The 14,484-nt window shown below is 39.5% G+C and overlaps 1 protein-coding gene across 1 annotated transcript; it reads left to right on the top strand.

Annotated features, from left to right (window-relative positions):
- The first annotated feature begins 4,216 nt into the window (after positions 1-4,216).
- Positions 4,217-11,565, top strand: LOC140687604 (butyrophilin subfamily 1 member A1-like). Its single transcript, XM_072944697.1, has 9 exons — positions 4,217-4,295; positions 4,848-5,195; positions 7,343-7,624; positions 7,796-7,963; positions 8,325-8,345; positions 8,440-8,470; positions 9,326-9,351; positions 9,559-9,585; positions 11,030-11,565. Exons 1-9 carry the CDS (start codon positions 4,217-4,219, stop codon positions 11,563-11,565), a joined length of 1,518 nt encoding a protein of 505 aa, XP_072800798.1.
- Positions 11,566-14,484: the final 2,919 nt, after the last annotated feature.

Below are 14,484 nucleotides of genomic sequence, written 5' to 3'. Positions count from 1 at the left end.
GGGGACTTTGAACTGGGCTGAGCTATAGAATGGCAGGAACTCTGAAGTTGTTTCGGTCGAAAATGCTCAGTGTAGGTCCTTCCTGCCACCTGTAAAGGGCTGAAATCACGTGATTCAGGGAGAAGGAATCATCTTCCTGTATATTCAGGTTGGTTGGTCATCCAAACGTTCAACTCGAATTTGGAGAATGAGCCCAAGAGAAGCACGCTTCCTCCTACCACACCGCCGCTGGCATCGGAAGCCGCGTGCAGAGCTGCACAGGGGCAAAGTCAGAGGTCGCAAATGGAAGGTTCTGTGCTCCGGGAAACTTACAGCTGTATTTCGAAAACCTTAGTGTTCCCAAAAGTAGAGTAGATATAACAACACAGTTGTCAGTGCCAGATACAGAATGGCCAAAAGGCATTTTCTTTCCCTTTCACACTCTTTCCAAATTTAATTAGTGTTTCTTCATGTCACACAGGTTTACAGATAATCAGGGACACAGACAGCAATTGCATAAATATTCTTGTGAAAGCCCCTAACTGTCTGGCCAAGCAAAGACCAAGATCCTAAATAAATATTCTTTACAAACAGTGGGGATCCATTTGCTTTTTTTAAGAAATAAAAAGTATTGAGATATAATTCACATACAATGGAATGCATGGTTTTAAAACATGCATTTCTATGAGTTTTCACAAATGCTTGCACTCATGTCACCACCACCTTGATCAAAATATGCATGATTTTGGTCTCTTGAAAATTTCCCTCATGCCCATCATCAGTCAGTCCATTCCGGGAAAAACAAACAATATCTGATATAAATCATCATAGCTTAGTCCTATCTATTCTAAAATTTCAAAAACAACAAAATGGAGTCATAGAGTATGTGTGCTTTTGCGTTTGGCTTCTTTGGCTAAAAAAGAAAATGGTTTTTTTGAGATTCAACCACGTTATGTGTATCAATACATTTTAAATTTTTTATTGCTGAATAATGTCGCATTGTTTGTATATAGGACAATCTATTCTGCAGTTCTCTTTGGGGCTGCCTCCCCATCCCATGCAGGCCCTTCTCCTTCTATTCAAGTTCTTTCACACCATGCTGGGCAGCCCTCCACCTCCTCCCTAAGGCCCTCCTGTCTCATTTGGGGTCTGATACCCACCTAATGGTTAGGTCTAAATACTGAGGAGTGGGAAGGGAAAACTGAAGGAGAAAAGGATGGGCTGAAGACACGACTTGCCTCTTCTGTTTACTTGGAAGTGTATGGTATATGTTTGCATGTGTATTCTATCTCAAAATGGAAACACATTAATATACATTTCCAACAAAGCTCGAAAAATTAAGAAAAAACAAGCTTGAAAAATTTATATACATGTCTTGGACATTTTCCCCAATTACAGAGAATTGTTTGAGTAAAGCCAATTAATCTGTAGAAAACATTTTGAGGGAATTATACTGAATACATACCAGTGTTTGTGTGTTTAAGAGAGAAAGGTAAAGGGGGCGGGGAGGAGAGAGAGAGAGAACTACAAGGTATTATTGATTTCAAAGAGCAGTTTTTAAAACAGTGTGAACAAAATGACCTTATTTGTTTAAGAAAGATCAAAGGATAGACATCAAAATCACAGGAAAATAATGGTAGGGTATATATTTCTTACTGGCACAAGTGTGGGTGTTTCTATTCTTTTTGCTTATCTCTAATTTTGAGATTTCTCTAACATAAAAAAGTAAAGAATATCATGTGTATATAAAGATTTGTAATCCAAATATAAAGTGTATTAGGAAGGATTCACTCATAGGAGATGCAGGATTGGGAAAACAATCAGCATTCTTGGGAATGAAAAATTGGCTTAAAGTAGAAAACAAATAGAAGTGTCACATATCAGAGTAGCCAATGCTGAAGATCAAAACTTTGGGCTAGAAAAAAATAGAGTTATTATATTCTCTCAGAATATGGTACGTTAAATCAAAGAGATAAAATTGAGGAAATATAAGTTAAGCATAATAAATCCAACACTTCAACATCCACCTAGTATGTTTTCCAAAATGGAAAGGAGATTAGGGACAAGAATCAGAAAAAAGGGCACTTCATAAAAAGTTGGACTATTGCAGAAAAAAAATGAGTCATTTATACATGAATTCTTGTAAAGCACAGTGGAGGAAGGGGTTAGATAAGTTTCACACTGGGTCATTCTGTTAATCCTAAGTGGATTTCTACTAATCAAAAAATAAGAGAAATTATTGGATCTCACCAAGTCATTAAGCAAAAGATTTGATGTAGCATAGTTGTTATATTATTTAAAACCTCTGTGACTTCATTTACGTGTTCTAGAATGATTCTGTTCATTTCTGATTAATTATGATTTAAAAAATTTTTGAGTTCCCAACTGATTTTTGCATTTTTAAATTCCGCTATGTTTTTAGAACCATGCAATCCTTGAAAGTTACATGTTCTTAACGAACACCCTTATCTGCAGAGGAAACCTTGTTTCTTTTAATGATTTCTCTCTGAATGTTATTTTTATTTTAATTTTAATATTGCCATACGTAAAGTTTTGTTAGAATGTGTCTGGTTTATATCTGTTTATTGCTTCTTTTCCTATGTCTCCTACAAACCATACATAGTTGTTCAATCTCAGGTGCAGAATTTCAAAAATATAAATTAGAGCTTTCTTAATTCTTTCAGGCTTTAACTTGGAGTGTCTTTCTGTCATTCTAAGCAAGAAAAACAAATATTCTAGAACTCAAAGGATCTGAGGGATCTTCAAAACAAAAATGAATTCTGTAGACCCAGGACAGCAAAATCATCCTTGCCTCTCATTGTTTACAGTATGGAAGGAGGATGAATGTTTTTGGAGAACCATTTGGGGACTTTCATAATATTTTTCTGCCATCCTGGTTGCAATGGATGTAACCCAGATATCAGTGGGGGAAATTTCTACGTCTGAGAGATGATATGAATGGGCCCATGTCTTTTCAATTCCCTGTCTAATGGAATGAGGGGCCTAACTGGTAGATGAAAATTTATTATCAGAATGGCAGATATATTGAGGTGAATTCAACAAAACATCAAAATAAAAATTGCCAACACTTATAAAGAATGTAAAAATTACTGACGCTCTTCTAAGTGTTTCACATCTATTAATTTATGTAATCCTTAGGATAGGTACTACTATTGAACCCATTGTCAGATGAGGAAACTGAGGCACGGAGAGTTTATGTAACTTGCTCAAAACTTTGAGCTTATAAGTAGTCTTACCAGGATTTTTAACTCAGGCCATCGAGTTCTAATATTTATGCTATTAACTTGGAAAATCTACTTCAGAGAGAAAGAAATCGCTTGTTTTTGATCCTCTCCTTGTAAGTATGTAATTATTAGATGAGTTTATTATTCATGCCTGGTCAAAGTTCTCTTTCCTTACTTTATTTTACTTTCAATTTTGAACATGTCTGCCTAGCAGACAAGAAGCACACTGCTGAGTGGTTCCTGAGTAGGGGCCATCTTTCTTCCCTTCAGAAAGAGTTTTCTGAAACACTTTTAATAACCACCTAAAGCTTCCTGGGGGCTCCAAGGTTTCCAACGTCTGATATTCCCTCGGCATCTTGGAGACCCGCAGGCAGCCGCGAGAGGGTGACCTGGAGGAACGGCGGAGAGTGCATCTTCCCGGTGCCTGCGGCAGTGAGGGGGAGAAGTTCCAGGATGCCTTCGTCCCTGTAAGAAGAACTCAGAAGATGTGAGTGGGGCAAGAGGGTGAGTGAGGGAATCTGGGCAAGGACCCTGGGGGTTGACAGGACAAGCTGAGTTGCATCTGCTCCTTCATCATATAGGAACCTTGGGGAGAAAGTTTGCGGGGCCAGAGTAACATTTGTGCTAAAGCCATCTCTCTCAGTGGCTGCTTGTTCGCTGCCTTTCCTCTGTGTTCACATCCATTGGATAAAATGTTCTTGAGTTTAGAGATCTTGTGGTCAGCTTTATCACTGCAGAACACGGCTGTTGAGATGAAGACTGTTTTCTTGGCAAAGGGAAACGAAAGTTCTTTGTGAAAGTCAGTCTTCCCTGATGTTCCCTGAGACGCTACAGTTGTTTGAGAGCTTCAGGAGGTCATTTCTTAGAAGCACTGTGAACCACCTTAGCTGCAGTCTTTTCAACCTTGTGGGTCCCTTTTTTTTTTTTTTTTTTTGACTCTAGCTATTTTCAGGACCTCGCTCTGTGTCATACTGCTCTCTGCTCTGGGAAAGATGGTGTGTTCCTTGGATCTCTCTTTGCAGAGAGACTTCTTCTTTATCCTGCTTCTCCAGGTGTCCATGTGGGGCTCAGGTGAGAATATTTTATATTTCCTATATGTGGATTCTCTTGTTCTCTGAACAGAAGAATTAAACCACTTCATCATGTCTCATATCTACCTAGGTTAATTTCAAATATTTTATTTTGATATAATAATGTATTTGCCCATACACGATGGCAAGTAAATCATTATATGGTCATTTTAGAGAGGAGGACCAGATAGAATTACTTTACTGATGACTTCTAGTTCATTCAGATCTCAGCTTCTGGAAGAATGCATTTTCTGATGCGCAAGACCTGATTAAAAACTCTAGCTCCCCTCCTCCTTCACTGAATTCACCCCCATGGCAATTTAAAAATCATTTGTTTAATACTTGATCATTCTGTTGATTATAAGATCCACAAGGGTAGAAATCCGCCTTGTCTTGTTCACTGCCATCTTCAGCCTGAATTTGTGCTGCAAATTATTGCTGCGTGAGTGGGAGAGAGAATGTCCATGGGGCTCTACTGGGCCAGTACTGACGCTGTTCTCAAATCCAGGCAGGTTATTCTGATATTCTTTTCATTTGTGGCTCTATTCCACAGATTCATTTTCGGTGATTGGCCCCTCGGAGCCCATTGTGGCCATGCTGGGTGCAGACACGGTGCTGCCCTGTCGCGTGTTCCCAGCCATGAGCCTGGAGAACATGGAGCTCCGCTGGTTCCGCTCCCAGTTCTCAGAGGCTGTGTACGTGTATCAGGACGGGATGGAGCAGACAGGAGAACAGCTGGTAGATTTCAGAGGGAGAGCAGAGCTGGTGAAAGACTACATCACTGAGGGAACAGTGGCTGTGAGAATCCACAGCCTCCGCGTCTCAGACGATGGAATGTACAAGTGTTTTTTTAAAAAGGGAAGTGGTTTTGAAGAAGCCGTTTTGGAGCTAAAAGTGATAGGTGAGTAATTATCTGAAAATGTAGATTACTCTAAGGGAAATGTAACTGTTCTGTGTTTGATTTTGAGGGGAGGATGGTGAACAGAACAAAGACAAAAGACAAGTTTGCTTGGAGCTGGTCAACATCCTAAACACTGGATTTAACCCCAAATCCTCTTACTCTGTTTATACATGTATTGTGCTGTACTTTAAAATTGCACTATTTCCAGAAATATCTACCAAAAAATAGGTCACTTAATTCCCTCTATGTCTCCTCTCACACATTTTGAAGGAGGGCACCATGATCACCAAAACGTACCATTAATCTCAGAGGCCAGAATCCCATTTGGCTACTGTGATGCACAGAGGCTTATCCGGAACTGTCAGTGGTCAAGTACTGAATGCGCTGTTTGGAGAAAGTGACCATGAGGGTTTGACAGAACAGACTGATACTGCAGAAAAAGGAACAAAAAAAGCATCATCCAAGGATTGAGGCTGGAAAATAATTAACATTCAGGAGCTTAGTGAAGCAGAAATAGAGAAAACCATTAACGGGGTGGCTTTCGGGGAAATAAAAAGGCCCTGCAGATAGGGGCAACTGTGAAAGGCTGGAATGCACTGAGGATTGGCCCACAGAACATTGAATTGATCACTGTGAGTGTTACCATCATTGGGGCTGTTTTGTTTTTAATTATAATAAAATTATAACTCATTGCATCAAACTCAAACATTTCAGAAAGGTAAGAATATAAATGATTATCTTTTTTTCCCTTCAATGTTCCTTTTCTCTTCCTAGGTAACTCTTAATGCCAGACTGTTCTGTGCCATTTCAGTTATCTCTTTTTATATAATAAATTTTATAGATAATTATATTTATATATAATTAAATTGATAAATAATTGTGTATAAAATAATAAAATATATTATGTAATTATAATATGTAATATATTTATATAGCAGATCTTAATCTCTGTTCATAAACTAGTTTTCAAAAATGTTTATGTTTACTTATTTAAAAACAAAATTAATTCTGTCTTCAAGCCCTCAGCCAATCAGGCTCGTGTGAAGTTATATCTTAGTTTTTATTGGAGCTTCCTGTCCCTCTCTTGAATAATAATTGTGCAAAGATCCCTGGAGTCTAATGCAGCCCATCACATTCAGGACTCAGCGAATCTCCTCCAGGATTGGTCCCCCACTGGTTAGCACCAGGATGATCATCATCCCAGCCTTTGTTACATCTTTCCTCATTGACTCATGAAAGATTGCTACAAATATTATTAAAAACTTTAGATGCAGCTCTTCAAGAGCCACCTGAAGATCTCTGTCTCTTCCTTAGGTTTTGAGAAATCTCCCCTTCATTCTATCAAAATTTCTTTTTATTCCGCTTAAGGACACTAGCTCATCGACATTATTTTTTCTCACCCGTATTATATAATTGCTGTAACTAACTTACGCATTCAGCAATGTAGGAAGAACGAGCTTTTTTATGCTGTTCCTGCTTTTATCCCTGAAGCTGATATAATATAATTGGGGTCAGGAGAGAGAAAAACTTAGAGGACAATTCAAGTAACAGTTACTGAAGCACAGTTAAAAACACTATTAAAATGTCAATTAATTTTTGTTTCATATACATATACTGGCTCCCTCGTGGACTCACTTCACCTTGTTACCTCCATCTTTGAGATAATCTTTACTCAGTGAAAGAAAGAAAACTTGGAAAATTACAAAAGGAAATTGTTTAAGGAAGAGACCAGAAGAAGTCTCAATTTCAGCGCAGAAAGATAGTCTTCCTTGAGACTCTAAGAAATGGAATAAGCATATGATATAGATATAGAGTAGATATACTGATTTTCTTTCTGAAAGAATTCAACATTGGCAAATTTTACTCTGCTCCTTTCCTATTATCCTTCTATGGCCAATTGCAGATATGCATGCATAGAGGAGATAAGACAGGCGTTGGTTATAAGTGTCAGTATCAGATTCATTGCTCTTACAATTTTTGAATCTCAGATACACACTTATCTCATGGAAAAAGAAAAGAAACCCCCTCCATCCATTGAGAACTATGGTGCTTTGTTCATCTCCCCCAACTGGTGTATCTGTGAAACATTAGGGACTTCTGGACAAAAAAAAATGTCCAAGTCTCAGATAAATGACTTTCCTCTCCAGGTCTGGGTTCCAATCCTCATATTTTCATGGTGGGTCCAGAAGATGGAGGAATACGGCTGAAGTGCACAGGCAAAGGATGGTTTCCCCAGCCTGAAGTTCAGTGGAAAGATGCAAAGGAAGAGAGGATCCCGTCTCTCTCTGAAGACCAGACGCAAGATGATGATGGGTTGTTTCAGACTGAGGCGTCTCTCATTGTGAGAGACAGCTCAAAGACAGAAGTGTCCTGTTCCATGAAGAACCCCTTCTTTGGACAAGAGCAAGTGGAAACCATTTTTATCCCAGGTCAGTGCGCTCATTTGGGGGGCAATTCACGTAACAGTTATTGAAGCACTGTTAAAAACATTAAAATGTAAGTAAGGGGGAAGTAAGGGGTGGGGGGGATACTGGGGACCTGGGATGGGATAGGCTTGCTTGGTGTACGTTTTTGATCAGGTTTTGGGCACCCTGTGTCAGAACCCTTCTTCCCTAGGACCTCTCCTTGGAAGGTAGCATTCACTGTGACTTTCGTGATACTTGGGATTTCCGTTGGTGCTATTGTGTATTTGGCTCTGAAAGAAAAACAGGAAAAGAAAAATGTATCAGAAGTTGAGAAGGAAAAGAAGAAAGAAAGAAAAGCCAAAGGTAAAACTGTGAATCAGACTTGGTGGGGATCTGTGAATTTATGGGTTTGTTAACATGGATGGCATCTTTTGGGAACACAGAAATATATATACGGTTGAGTTAGAGCCCCAAGATCTCCATGAGAAAAAAATATTATTACAGAGTTCATTGGAAAGAAAAAACTCACAGTATAAACATAGGGTTTTTCTTTAATAGTCATAATAAATTTCAATTAAAGTAATTTTTTGTCCTAGGTACATGGAAGTAGCATTCAGGATCTGGATTTAGGAACACAGTCTAGAAAATAAACCTTGGGTTTATTTTTTTTAACCTTAGGTTTATTTTCTGTTAAATCCATTTTATTATTTTCTTTCTTTTTTAGAATCACTTGAGAAGGAGCTTGGTAAGTTTTCCATTTTCTTTGCTCTAATAGAGGAAATAGAGTCCTTATTCTATGCCGTATGTCTGGCATCTCACAGGCTGTTATTCCTTTTCAGCCAGAAGGAAGACATTATATCAGCAAGGTGAGTTATATTGATGTGATTGTTGGGTCGACCATCTCACCTGCCCCTCTGTTCTAGTCACTTCCTATTTACCTTGCTGGTGAGGAAGGGATCCCTACCCTAAATAGTATAAAATGGTCAAACATATGACACACAACACTGAACAGATGAGACTGACAGCAGTTTTTAAATTACATATACTCACGTCCTAGGGAGAAGGACACCATGAGCCATGCAGGACCACGTGGGGGTTGCACTTGAGAGCACAATGAGCTAGCAAGGGCTGTGGGAGGCAGGCTCCGTAGTTACAAGAGGATGAGATGCCTCTGTTTTCTGCGGAAGCATGAAATTGGCTTGTTTGAATAATTTTGCAGGCTGACGGTGAGGTGAAGCACATTAGGTTAAAGACCAGGTGGGGTTAGGTTGCCTTGGCCAACAGAGAAATTAGCTGATAGGGGAGTTTTCCGTGCTGGGTGGAGGGCATATCGGGTGAGAGCAGGCAAATTAGGCATTTGGAGTCCTGTGAAGCTCAAAAGTGTCAAGGCAGCACATAAAATTTTAAGCTTTCCAATACTTTCATAATTCAAGCCTATCCCTGCCTTGAAAAACAAAACAAACAAACAAAAAAAAAACAACAAAAAATTAAAAAAACAGTACCTCACATTTGATCACAAATGTGGAATGTGGAAAACGTGAGAAATAAAGTGGGAGATGTACAAGAGGACAAGCACATCAGAACTGTCACTGAGTGACGGACACGGCAGCGCAGCACCATCATAACCCTTCCGCTTCCACGTGGTCACAGCGTTGCCGTGCTCTGAAGTGAAGTTCCAATGAATGGGAGAATCTACTTCCTTTGTTTTTTGGTTTTTTTTTTCAGATTGGAGAAAGCGGAGTTATATGCTGGTGAGTAACTGGTGTTGTCTTGGGCTTCAGGTGCTTCAGGATTTCATGAGGCATTTCCAGGGCAGTTTTCAGAAAAGTGCCAACTTTTGGAGATTTTACTTTGAATCTGGGAGTTCAAAAAAATACAAGGGATAAGGGGATAAGCATCTCACTTGTTCAAAGGACATGTTCTTGGCATATTTTCCCTTTTTTGTTTTTTCTTTTTAGACTGGAGAAAGGAACTGTTCGAAGCAGGTGAGTGACCTTACTATTTTGTCTCACATAATCTTTTCTATACAAATGAGAAAACACTCTATAATGCCTAGCTGGTTATTCACTTCGTGGCTTTTGCTTCAGTCTCATGCAGAAATGTGAACAGATTTCTTACTGTTCTGACATCATTCATTCATTCATTCAGCATAAAATTATACAACTATTTATTCAGTGCCAAATGAATAAAGCAGATCTTGTCCGACTTCATGGGAAAGTGCATGTACAAACGGTGATGAATATTATGGAAGGATAAGAGAATGCCATGAGAAAAAAAAATGGTGGATTCAAAGAATTCCCCTGAGGAATTGATATTTAATCTGAGACTTAAGTGATATTTAAGTGAGACTTTAGATTTATTCATGCAGATAACATTGACAGAGTAGCTGAGGCAGAAGGAAGTCTACTACATAACCAGTCTGAGACAGAGAAGGGCTTGTTGCATCTCAGCGCAAGTGGAAAATGGCCCCTGATCATCTTAGAGTCTTTCCAGAATTATGAGTCAAATGTTACTACTGTATGCTACTTAACTCTGAATATCCCTGTGTCCACAAACATTTCCTAATTAATGTAATCCTCCAAAAGTTAAAATATATTCTAATTCCTCACATACAAATTCTTATGAGAAAAATTTTCATTATTGAAGATGTGAGGTTTGCTACTAGAGTTAGCACTGGTGCCACTCGCACTCCTGGTGTTAGTGTTACTACAACCATTGGAAGCTACCATCTACCACGTGCTCATCACGGGCAGGGTAAAGCACTATGTTCTCTGCACACTGTCTCGTGTGCTTCTCACTGTGCTGTGCTGAGGTGTCATCATCATATGCATCTTCATGAGGTTACAGTGAGGCTGAGCAAGGCAAAGGAACTCCAAGATCACAGCTCCTAAAGACAGCGTGGTTATCACAATTCAGATCTTTCTGACCACAGAGTTGGGATTTCGACTATTAGAAATATAATAAGAGTGTGTGAGACTAGATGACTTATTTATTACATAAGCCCACAGAAAAATGACACCGAAGAAGCTCAAATGAAAGTAGACATGCTGTGATTGGCAATATGACATCGCTTAGTTATTAAGAGCGGGCAGTAAAGCAGTCAGCGTCTGCATGAGGTTGGAGAAACTCCAGCTTGAAATATCTGATCCTGAGGGTTTTCAGATGAGACATCCTTCTTGGCTAAATGGTCTCAGTCTGTCTGGAACACATGGTTATCTAAGGTCCAATTCAACCCTGACCTTCTTTGACCTACACAACATGTGTCTCCTATGAACTGACATAGAATAGAACATAAACTGTCTTACCTTATCTTCCATTTCTCTCCCTCTTATTTTTCTTCATTTTCCTTTCCTAGTAATTTGAATCTTTCCTAAAGTCACCCCATCTCCATGGTGGAATGATACTCATTTTTTCCCCCCAAACCTGCAGTGGATGTTACTCTGGATCCAGACACAGCTCATCACAAGCTCAAGTTATCTGAGAGCAGAAAACAAGTTCATTTAAAAGAGAATGATCCTCAGAATGGTGACGCCTCAACACACCAAGAGCAAGAAGAGTCTGAAACCATCTCCAGTGTTTTGGGCCAGGATGACCTTACCCCAGGGAGACATTGCTGGGAGGTAGAAGTGAGTATGAAGACAGAAGCTGGATCTGGAACTAGATGTGCTCTGGGTGTTTGTGCAGTTACAGCAAAAAGAGAGGGGTGGTTTGCAGAAAGTCCAGAGAAGAATTTCTGGGTGGTAACATACAAGGAAGGAGAAGTCATTTCCCAGAAAGGGTCTCTGTCACTGAGACAGTGGCCCTGCAGGATTGGAGTTTTCCTGGACTGGGATGCTGGGAACGTGTCCTTTTACAACATGATCGATGGATCCCACATCCATTCTTTTACTGGAATCTCCTTCTGCGGGGAACTTCGTCCTTATTTTAGTCTTCAGGGTGATGGCACATCTTTGACTATGTGCTGAGCTTCAGATAACAATGAAAATTGTCCTGATTTTTCTGCAAAGGCCTCTGTAACTCATTTAAGTAGTTGTGATCTAAGTGTCCCCGAAGAAGCTAACTCTCTATTAATGTCCATAAGAAGCGAAGTGTCGGCACATCTGCTGCCCCCGCCCGAACTTCTTACGGGTGTTTCTCCAAGAGCAGGTCAGCCTCACTGGGTATGAACTCAGCCCCTTGCAAAGAGACAGGGAGACGGGGAGAGAAGTGGGAACAGCTGGAAAACGCCTGGGGGAGTTTCCTCTAGTGCTACCTTTGGGGAAGCCCTCTTTGTGGACAGCAACGATTTGTCACAAGAAAACTCCAGCTAAACGCGTGGGCCTTTCTTCAGTTCTGGCACTTACTGTGTTTTGAAGTAAATATGTTTACAGCTACATTTAAAAAGAAAATCTCTCTTCCTACTATTTTTGTTATCAAATATGGAGGAGGGTGTGGTGCATGAAGGGAAGGGTCCCAGTTGAGTAAATTCTTAATACACAGGCTACGGTTGGAGATACACAGAAATCTGCTCAAGTCTTTTAAAAGTTAATGACTCAGCTTGTCTTTTCCTTAGACTTTGGTGTCCATCAGCTTCTAAACTTGGACTTTGCCAAGGGGTGGGGAGGACTAATAAACAACTATAAACCATTTGAGCAGGAGACCAAGCCTTCTGGGAAGGAAGAGCACACCCCTCCCCCCTTTTTTAAAACAAGTTCTCACTGATCAGCAAGTCCAGAATTGTGAGTATGTGAATATAAAAGGAAAGGGCTTTGCAATGTATGTTTTCGGGGAAAAAAGTCAGTTCTTTCTGACCATGTTCTTCCCGCTGTTGAGGGTTTCCTTTGCCTTTAATGCATCTAAGCCTCTGCAGCTGTTTATTACAAAGCTTGCGTCTTCCGGAATGTAATATACGAGCGTCTCCTGTCAAATAAACCCTCTCTTTCTGACAATAAAAGAGATCAACTTAGATCTACTTAGATTTTTCTGTACAGCCAGCAGATCCTTAAATGGCAAGTCCCTTTAACAATCTCTTTTGGAAGATATACCTCTTTGGCAAAATTTCCCTAAAACACGGCCACTAGAGGGCAAAGCCAGTATTTGAACCCAAGAAGAATAAATCCAGATCCCAAAATATTAACTTTACTGAATTAAGGCAACGTCTTAAATGGCAAGAAATAGTAAAAGCAGGAGCAAGGCAAGTGAATGGTGGGAAAATATTAGTAGGTATAATCAAATGGACATGGTGGCTGAGAGGATATGTGGGGATAACAGCAAAATGGGTACAAATGGTATTGGAAGTATGGCATGGAACAGGAAGGGCAGTGAGTTCAGTTTTGGGTATTTGACTTTTGTTTATACTCAAGACATTCAGCATGAGGTTACCAAATGAGTTTTCAGTATGTCTCCTGCAAGAATTAAATTCCTAGTTTATTCTATAGCAGAATTCTTCTACCTGTCACTTCACTGTAGTGGTTTTTTGTCCTTCTAACTTAGACATTGGGGAGCAAAGGCTGGAGGTGTTCAGTGAAAGACTGTGTGACAGTTGATGCTCTACTGGAATCAGGGTTATAGAAATGTTTTCAGGGACAACACCATCCAGCATATCCTCATCTCTAGCTGCGGGTAAGTCAACAAGCAGTGAAGGGTCTCCGAGTAGCCTGTGGTTTCCAGCAATGTAATAATCTTAAATTCACCACCTGACTCCATCAATTGATTCCTATTGCTAGACTACTCTGGCAATCCCATTTTGAGTAGAGTTCAAGAAGATTTGGTAAGACATTCAAAAAAGAAAAGAGACTTCACTAGAAGAAAGAAATATCTTAGGGCAGGAATTATGTCTTATTAAGCATTTTACTCTAGGACCTAGCACAGTGAATTCTACAGATAAGGTATTTAATAAATATTCTATTTATGAATCTTTTCACACATTCCACAGATGTTTGTTGACCAACGAATAAATGCCATTTTTCTAGGTTGTGAGGATACACAGAAAAGAAAAATATCACTGCCTTAAAGGAACTTATAGTCTCTGACAAGTGAGGACAAAGTCCTGCACGGGGGTTGACAGAATTACTCTCTCTGGTTTCTTCCTGTCCTTTCCTTGAAACTGAGATCCATCCAATCTGCACATCTGTTGTGAGAGTTGCCATGCTTTGCATGACTACAGCCAGCTCTCTGTGCATCAGCAGTGAGAAGGAACGGGATCCTTGATGGGCCGATCCAGTTACTCATCCATTAGTCACAGTAATTATTTCCATGTTTGGGGCGTCTTATCCAAGCACCAACCAGTCTCTTTCCCTGTGGTTTTTCTACCTGGAATTGGAACTGAGAAAGCAAATCAACCCCCAATTTGGGAAGCTAACAGAAAATATGTTTCTTAATACGTAGTGAAAGATTTTGACTGATGAAAAACACATTTCATGACACTCTCCTAGGGAAAATGTATGTATTTATCTATTGGGCCTATACAAGCCCATAGGACTAACAAGAAAAAAATTAGGTTGAGTGGGCAGGCCAATTCAAAAAGAAAAAAGAAAGAAAAGAAAAGAAAAGAAAGAAAGGACAGTTAACCTCAGACATTATTAAATAAAATATTTTTAATTATATTAAATCATAACAAAGTAGCATCAAAAATATTTTAAAGCAAAGCTACTATATTTATTAACAAATTTGTCTTCAAAAATGTAAGGGGTACATAAAGGGGTGTCAGAAATGTTTGTACCAAAAACATGTAAATCATTTTTGAAATCCCAGAAAATATAATACACAAAGTGAACCTTGATGTAACTCTGGACTTTAGTTGAAAATAGTGTATCGGTATCAGTTCATGAGTTGTAACAAATGTACTACACCGATCGAGCTGTTAATAGCAGAGGAAACAGAGGGGTGAGAGGAGAGGGATATGG

Source organism: Vicugna pacos, chromosome 20 (assembly GCF_048564905.1).
Source record: "Vicugna pacos chromosome 20, VicPac4, whole genome shotgun sequence".
In the NCBI taxonomy this organism is placed as follows: Eukaryota; Metazoa; Chordata; class Mammalia; order Artiodactyla; family Camelidae; genus Vicugna; species Vicugna pacos.
Note: the sequence above shows the minus strand (reverse complement) of the source record. Positions and strands in the feature narration are given on the sequence as shown.